Source organism: Propithecus coquereli, unplaced genomic scaffold, assembly GCF_000956105.1.
Source record: "Propithecus coquereli isolate 6110/MARCELLA unplaced genomic scaffold, Pcoq_1.0 Scaffold27, whole genome shotgun sequence".
In the NCBI taxonomy this organism is placed as follows: Eukaryota; Metazoa; Chordata; class Mammalia; order Primates; family Indriidae; genus Propithecus; species Propithecus coquereli.
In genome coordinates, this window is record NW_012148285.1 from 12,429,769 (window position 1) to 12,438,817 (window position 9,049).

General features: G+C 39.5%; 1 protein-coding gene across 1 annotated transcript in view; it reads left to right on the forward strand.

Moving 5' to 3' along the window:
• Positions 1-5,169: 5,169 nt before the first annotated feature.
• The window catches only part of COQ7 (coenzyme Q7 homolog, ubiquinone (yeast)), a 7,316-nt gene continuing 3,436 nt past the window's right edge, over positions 5,170-9,049 (forward strand). The window contains exons 1-2 of the mRNA XM_012647553.1: positions 5,170-5,304; positions 8,003-8,195. Of these exons, the coding sequence (XP_012503007.1) occupies positions 5,232-5,304; positions 8,003-8,195 (266 nt within the window). The 5' untranslated portion in view covers positions 5,170-5,231. The remainder of the gene's footprint in view (positions 5,305-8,002; positions 8,196-9,049) is intronic.

Consider the following 9,049-nt stretch of genomic DNA (forward strand, 5'->3'; position numbering starts at 1 on the left):
TCGGTGATGACTCTACCAAAAACAATTAACTTATTAAGCCATTCAAGCTTTTACAAGAATTGAGGAGAGACTTTTCTATTTTTTAAGAGCTTATTTATGCTGTCTTTTAAAGTTAACTTTAGAGCTCATTGTTCATGAGGCTGGGTTATTTCTTGCAAACCACGTGGTAGGGGTTTAGGCTGAGGGGTATTCCTTAAGAAGCAGTGACCCTTTTGAATGGCTCTGTTGACTTAAAATGAAACCTGATTTTTTTTTTTTTTTTTAATGAGCAGAAATCCTCAGATCGTGAGGTTGCGAACAGATGGTGAGAATGAGGAGGAAGGTTATGTCATTTCAGCTCATAGTAGTAATAAGAGAGAGAAACCCCATCCCTACTATGTGAATACGTCCCTGAATGCCTTAGATGAAGACTCGGGAGGAAGGGAATGGCTGCAGGATGGCAGTTTTGATTTCTTCGCTTCTGGGCATTTTGCTGTAGCCTTATTTATTACTCAGGGGAAAACTGTCTTTAGAGGGCTAGTTATCCACAAGCCTTCAGTTCCCATCTAGTCCTCAGTTCTCAGACTTGGTGGACGACCCTGTGCCTTCAAAATTAAGAGGTGGACAAAGTTTGTGTCTCAGCCTTCCAATTTCCCTTCCTGGTCTACACTAAGCTCTTCATTTCTGAAGGACACTTACCATTTCAGAGCCAGGCTGGAAAGGGCGGTTTAGTATTTGAGCTGAGAGTTTATGTGCATAAGTGTTTTAGGATGTGGGTTGGAGTTCAGCCTGTTAAAAGACCAGCCTGTGAATGTGTACCAAGCTGAACTGGGGGCTGGTTTCTTAAATGCACGTGTCCACATTTTTAAAGGCTATTGTTTGTTTTCCTACGCTTACATTTTTAAATGCACATGCCTTTATTTTACAAAACATGCAGAATATCTAAGATTTCCGTTATAGTAAAAGCCATATGCAATAAATACCTCATCACAAGCTTACCCGAAATAGATAGCTCTGAACTTTTTAATAGAAGACTAAATTATTTTTTAATGTAACCACTTTTCATTTTAATATCTGCAAAATCTTTTTCAAAGTACTGTAGTTTTGTAATGGACTGTTTGAGCCTTTCTTCCATTGTTTTTCTTCAACCCTTCCCAGGGAGTAGCCTGGAATTTAAAGTTGGGTGCAAGTTTTAGAAAGCTGCTGCTATCAAGAATAATTCCCACCCCTACTTCCATTGCTCCATTCCTCAAAAATGATTGACTCCTTGCTCTGAAGAGTAAAGACACATCCTTGTCCCTTTGCCACAACCATTTTCTTGTTCTTCTACAAAGATAGTATTAACATGGGATAATTACCTGTGAGACCAACGAGCCTTTCATTCTTTTCCAGTCTTGTTAAGGCTTATGTGTTGCTGAATCTCATAATTGGTATCATGAAATTTCTGAGTAACTCAAAGTTCATTCTATCCTCACTTAAAAAACAAATTCTAATTGCATGTATTTTAGCCTAGTGGCTTTATAATATAATGTTTTTGTTTTCACTATGTTTCTGAAAACATTTGAGTTTTCTATTTGTGTGTGTGAAATGCACTCAATGAAAATATATTGCTGTTTTCTTTCCCTATTATAAAAGTGATAGTGAAATGTGCTAATATATTCATTTGAGTTAGATGCTGCTAATTTGCATACCTCTTACTTGAATGTTTTTCTATGTTTTGATAACTTTAATAACTTGAGGTGATGTCTGTATAATTTTTAAAGTGCAGCTCTCTAACAAATGTGCATTAAAACTACTGATTAAACAATGTCTTGAAGGTTTTAAAATGTGACTGTGATTATGTGAATTCATGGATGCTTCTTGTTAGCAACCAAGCGATCACGGGAAACTATAACAGTTTGTAAAGTTGCTCTTTGCCTTTTCCTAGAATCAGAGAGAAGAAAAGTGTTTAATGCAATTATCAGATGAGTGCTTTTAAGACCTCTTGGCTCTGCTGAAGCTAAGGAGGGTTGTATGCGTGTCCATCCCCCAGAGAAAACCACTAATGATACTTATTTTATTCTTCCAGAGAATTGTGATACATATTCAAGCAGATAGATAGATAGATATAGATAGATACCTATATATATAGATAGATAGTTATATATAGGGTGTATGTGTAAAATAATATATTTCTGAGATTCCCCTTTTTCCCTCCTTAATAACATCCGGAAGACATTTTCATATAAGCAGCTACCTCATTCTTTTTAATGGCTACATAGCATTCTGTAGTATCAATGTATACTTTATAACCATTACAGGGCTAGCAGATACTTAAGTTGTTTTCATGTCCTCCTCCTTTACAAACACTGGAAACTGGCATTTTGAAAGAACCTGCAAACCCTTCTCTGTCTTGCCCCATTCTGCTTCAGGCCCTTGTTCCTAAAGCAGCCTTGCAGGTTGACACAATCACAGAATATTCTTCCCAGCAAAGAGAAGAATCCAGTTAGGCAAGTCTTTAGTTTGCATTAACTCTTAAGCTGGCAAAGTAAATTCCTGCAGCTACAAATCTGATAGCAGCTACCCACTTACCTAAGTATCAGAGAAGAAAGGAATTAATTTTGCCAGGGTGGCATAACAAGGTCTGACTCTTGGGAAGAGAGAACTTCTGAATGTATCTTCTTTATATAGGGTGTGGCTTTACTAGTAAATTCCATTTGGTGTATTTCCTTTCCAACATATGGGATGTGCTTGGGACATGGAATAGCTTTGCTACTTGTTTAATTGTGTGATTTTGCATTAGTGTCTTCATCTCTCCGAGACTAAGTTCCCTTATCTTTAAAATGGAAAAATAATATATATTAGTATAAGGTTGGGAGTTGTGGCTCATGCCTGTAATCCCAGCACTTTGGGAGGCTGAGGCAGGAGGATTGCTTGAGGCCAGGAGTTTGAGACCAGCCTGGGCAATATAGTGAGATCTCATCTGTACAAAAAATTTTAAAAAATTAGCTGGGTGTGATGATGTGTACCTGTAGTCCTAGCTACTGAGGAAGCTGAGTCGGGAGGATCGCTTAAGCCCAGGAGGTTGAGGTTGCAGTGAACTGTTGTTACCACTGTACTCCAGCCTGGGCAACAGGGTATGACACTGTCTCAAAATAAAAAAAAAATTAAAAAACATATATATATACACACATTCATTTTTATTTTCTAGGATTGAATTAGGGAATAGTATGCTTTTTCTTTATGAAATTTTGTCATGATACTTCATTATAGAAAATACAAAGAACATCCAAAGCTACAGAGAAAAAAATTAAAATCACTTATAAGCACCATTTATGGACATCTGTTGTTAATCTTGGTGAAATTCCTTTCAAGATAGAAAGGAGGGAGAGAGAAAGGATGGAAGGAAAGAAAAAATGGTATTTTCATTTCTTTTTCACTTAATATAAGTGTTTTCTCATGTTATTAAAAGTTCTTTGTAAACATTTTAATGAGCTATATAACATCATACAGATGAATCATAATTTTTAAATATGCCCTTGTTTAACATTTTGTTTCCAAATTTTCCCACTAATAAATAACTGGGACATCCATAAACCTTTGTCAATGATTTTCTCCTTAGGGACAGAGATGTAGAAATGAGATTATGGGAAAGGTTTTGAACATTTTAAGGCTTTTCAGAGTCAGATTTGCATTCTCAGTAGCCTTATATGAGAATGTTACATCACCTTTACTATCACTAAGTATTGTGTATCTGGGTTCATCATAATTTTAAATTATTGTAGTGTGTTAATTGGAACACTGTAGAGTGATATAAAAATAACTAAAAATTTAAATTCAGTTATTTTACAACAGTATTATATCTTAAGATATTTTATAGTAAACTCGGATAAAATATATAAATAATCCAAGAGTGTAGAGAGTGAAAGCTCCCTTCTCACAATCCCAACCGATATTAAATGTTTTGTTTATATACTTCCAGATATGTATCTTTCATTTTTTTTGCCCTCATATACATTACTCATTTGAAAAATTCTGTTAAGTAGATCCTAGAAGACTGCCATATTAATGATACGCACCCTAAAAAAGGTAATATGTTGCTAAATTTCCCCTTCTTTCAAAAAAAAAATTTGCCACAATATACATGCACACCAAAAATATAGTAAAGTGGATACAAAAATAATACGTGTTCTCTGCAGAAAATTTGAAAATAGAGAAAAGGACTGGGAAGAAATTTAAAGTTGGCTTTCAGCCCACCACCTAGAGATAACACTATTGACCATGTGGTGAATTTAATTTTAGCATGTAATTTCTACTATTTTAAAGTGGATGTAGGATACAAATAGAGAAAAATCTCTTCCAGGTAGGCGAAGCAGAATGAAAGGGACAGCCTTACAAAAATAACAGGAAAATACCTAATCCTGCAATTTTCCCAGTAACTGTTAAAGAACAAGCCTATCTATGAGTTTTCTCACTAACAGATACCCTGCAGGAGTTCTGTTTTGTAAAACTTCTGAAAAGAGCTAAATGAACGGAAAAGAAATGTAAATCTTTCAAAAAAAATTTTTTTTTAAATCAGCTTTTACAATGTTTCTGAGCAAACAGCAGGAGACGGGCTACAGCCTCAATTTTATCTATCTACTGCCGCTTTTGTTATCAACTGACAGCCATCCTTATTTTTTCTTCTCTTCATCCCCCTTAAAATCGGCGAGCCCTTGGCCTCGCTGCTGGCATGTCCCTTCTCTCTTTGGGATGCCACGCCGTCTTCCTGCTCTTTCCCCTCTCTCTTTCTTTCTCTCTCTCTCTCTCCTCTAAGAAGATAAAATAAATTTTACTTTTATATCTTAATTTCTGCGTGAAAAATCTTTCTCCACCTGCTCAAGTGAACACCTACTAGGTTTTCCACTCTAAGAGAAAATACGATGGCTGTGTCAATAAGTAATTCCCTCATGGTCCTCCTTCCCAGGAACTAGGGTAAGAAATCACGACACCGTCTGAATCTTTGAGAGTAATTTAGCATTCTTGTTTTCATGGCAACCTTCAGGCGCCATTACCGCCTTCGCTTTTCCCAGTTATTGGTAGTAACCGCATCCAATAGACTCTTTCCATTTGCCGTTGCCAACCAATCGAACGGAAGCAGGGGCTTAAGGGGCGTTTCCACCGGTGCCAGGGCGAGAAGCGACTTTCTTACGCCTGCTGTGCGTCATCAGTCTGCACCAAGGGCACGATTGGCCCGCTTCGCTCAACCGAGTGGCTGCTTTGTTGTCCCGGCAATGATTTACGCCGGGGCGGCGACGGCTTCCTCCCTGTGGCGGCTGCGCTCGGGCGTCCGGCGGCCCCTCTCAGGTACATGGGGACGCGCGGTCGTGGTCATGCGCTGGGCAGGCAAGTCAAGGAATTTTGGTCTGAAGCTTGGGCCAAACAGGTGACGTCACTGGTCTGCGACAGAGCGCGACTATGTGCCATAGATGAGGGGGCGCTGGCGGGCGGGGCGGGGCCTGTAGTACACCGCGTGAGTGACCGGCGGAAGGGGGTGGTTTTCGTCAGCGACCCTTCGGGCGTACGGTCAGGGTCGGCGTGTTGGGGAGTGACGTAATTGCCCACCTGTGCAGTGACGTCACTGCAGGTGTGGGCGGCGTTACGGGGTAAGGCCAGTTGGCGAGAGTGAAAGTTCAGTGTCCCCGGAATGTCTCCGTAGTCTTTGCCCAGGGCCTTGCCATTCAAAGTGTAGCCCGACAACCAGCATCGTCAGCCTCTTCTGGGAACTTGTTAGAAGTGCATATTCTTGGGCCCCACCCCTGACCTATTTAGTCAGAGTCCGCACTTTAAGACCTTCAGATTATTTGCATGCGCTGTAAACCTTGAGAACATCAGTGTAGTGGAAGGAGCATTGAATTTGTTGGAGAGAGACATGGTTTTGGATCCTGGCTCCTTCTGCTTTCCTTCTGAGCTGCCTCAGAAAATTGTTGTGTGCTCTTTGCCCTCCTTTGGCTCTCCCTCTGCTGTGACAGGGGGTCCTGTCGTCATCTGTGGCGTATGTACCATGCTCTGAAAAACTATATTTTTGCCCTATAATCCTATCTTTCTCTCCTCAATAAACCTCATTTTCGTGCTTGCCTAAAAGGAAAAAAGAAAATTGTTGTGAAGTTGTCTTCTCAAAGTTTAATCATTCGTGTGCCACCTTCAGAATTTTTGCCTTATGGCAATACCACTTGAACTTTGGATTACTGAATATGTTTCTTGTATAAATAAGCCCCATTTTAAAATTAAATAATTTCTCAGAAACTAAATCCTTATGGTAAATGGAAAATTAGTATTGCCTGCCCCAAATGGATGAGTAATCATAAAAATGACATTGAAAACAAAAAATTATAAAATTGCATTGGACACTATAGCAAGGCTTGAACCCAAGACCATCTTTCTGTTAGAAAGGAAGATTAGCAGGTTTTAGGAAGGTGTTCAGGATATACCAGCTGTAAATGAAGGTGTCTTCCTTGATGAAATCTAAAGGATTGAAAGAGAATTTTAAAGAGTAACTCTTAATACATGAGTATTATTTAATGCATACCTGTATGCCACTGTATGCCACCTGTATACCACTTAAAATCTCCTAGGTGCCACCATTGGTATGTTTCACATTTTGGGAAAACAAGGATATAAAGTGATACATTTGAGAGCTTTTAGCACTGAGCCTCAATTTTATTTTAAAGTGTGTGAAAATGCACGCCAAACTCAGAGGGTTGTTGAATGTGAATTTTAATGCCCCTCTGTTGAGCCAATGAGCATAATAATAAGAATCATTCATTTTTACTTATAAAGTTACTTTGCTTCCTATGTCTCATTTTATCCTCATAACTCAGAAAAGTTTTGTATGTTTTCCCTCAAAAAGGAAATAGCCAGATTATTGCCAATTTTATATGTAAGAAATGTTGTTTCTCATTTGTCCAAAGTTAGTGTAGAGATGGGACATGCATTTTCTGACTTCCCATGTTCATGCTCCTTTGCTTGAAGTGTGGCATTTAAAACCACACCTGATAGAAAAGTTCAAGTGCAGAACCACCCCAAAGTTCACCAACCTACCCCATCACCTTGTGACCAAAGAACTCAAGCCTTTTAAATGAAAGAACCACAGATGTATTCAAAATAAATTTTTTCCACATATTTTCTGGCTGTTTGCTTAAGTGGAAAGAAGTATCCATAAAAGACATGGTAGTCACAGCATACGAGCCCTGAAACACATTTCAAAGGGATACCAACGCAGGTCGAAGCTAACATTACAAACTGAATGACTTCTGAGTCTCCATTTCCATATCGCAAAATGAGGTGAATTACACACAAGCATACCACAAATCCCTTCTCTTACAGGGGAAAAAAAACTTTTGAGATACCCTAATATAAAGGATCAGAGAATATAATTAAGGAGTTTACAATTAGGAGTTTTTGTTTAAAGCAGAAATCTAATCTGTCCTGAAGAATTTACATTTTGAATATGAGAAAAGTTTAGTTGGGTTGTTGTTGGATCATAATGAGATGAAACCTAAGCTCTGAGGCTGGAGTCTCAAAATCAAATGCCCATGAGTGTGGGTGTTTTAAGGGAACTTACTGTGGTTCTCAACCTGGGCTACAGAGAAGATTTGTGCACAGAGCTTTTTAAAAATATCAACGCGCCCCACCCCCTGCAAAAGATTGACTGGGGAGAAGCATTGTGTTTTTGAAAGCTCTCTGCTGTGCAGCCTGGGCTGGGGAGAAGCAGGGTGAGAAGGGTGGGTGAACTGTAGAACATGCCCATCTAGAAGCAGCTGCTACGTTCACTCTTTTTGGGAAGACAGGCTCGGCATTTCCAGATCTTCATACACTTAAAGTGAAGCCAGAGATTCAAATCTTCAGGTAAAATCCTCTGTTTTAATACTGCATGTTAACTAGAATATATTTTATGGGCATATCCAGTCCATGGGGAACTCATTTGTGCCCCTTTCTTCTGTCTGCAAAAGGAAATATCTCAATTTTACCTGAGAGTAACAAAGAATAAACACTTGCATTTCAGCTTATGGAAGAAGAATCAGTGTCAGATTTTGCAGTTCAGGAATGACCTTAGATAGTATCAATCGGGCAGCTGTGGATCGAATAATCCGGGTGGATCACGCAGGCGAATATGGAGCCAACCGCATCTATGCTGGGCAGATGGCTGTCCTGGGTCGTTCAAGCGTCGGGCCTGTCATTCAGGTGGGTGCTTCTTTGTCTCTCTCAGCCTAGCCTACAGAATGGGTGGATCCGAACGCCTTAAAGTAATAAATCGCATTAGGTCATGCATTACTAAGGGGGATGCATGCAGTTGTCTCCAAGAGAGTGAAAACTTGGTTCTTGGGGGGAAGGGGGAGTGAAAAGCATTATTCTTTTTCTGTATAAAGTGCAGATAGACATATAGTACATAAACAGATACGCAGTATATCTATGGCATTAAAACTTCATGGCAGGGGCAGGCAATAATGAAAAAAAAGGTTGAGAATTACTTCATTAGGTAAAAGCACCATGTGCTGAGGAGTTTAGTCCTGCTCCGTGGGACACCAGGGGAGATGCTGTATACTGAGGCAGTGGAAGGGCCTGGACTTTGTAGTCACTCAGACCTGGATTCACATTTCTGCTTTCTGCCACCTGCTGTCTGTGTGACCCTGACCATGTCGTATGACCTCTCTGGGTCTCCACTTTCATATCTGCAAAATGGTCTGATAATGGCCTGGGTTTGGGTGAGGAATAAATGGGCTGGTATAGAGCAACTAACACCATGCCTGGCATGCAATAGACAAGTTAGTACAAGTTAAATTGCCTGCTCCTTGGGCAAGTTACTTAACCTCTCTGTGCTTCAGTTTCTTCATCTGTGTACTGGAGATAGTTTGTCCTTCACAGGGCAGTTGTGTGGATTGAGTAAGTTGCCTATGGAAAGCTATTTGACAGCACCTGGCACTTAGGAAGTGCCATCTAAGTGTTAGCTATTGTTATCATTCTCCCTTTTTCCTTTGATGTAAATACTAATACTCTAGCAGTAAGAAAGGAAGTGCCATCTAAGTATTAGCTGTTGTTATCATTTTCACAT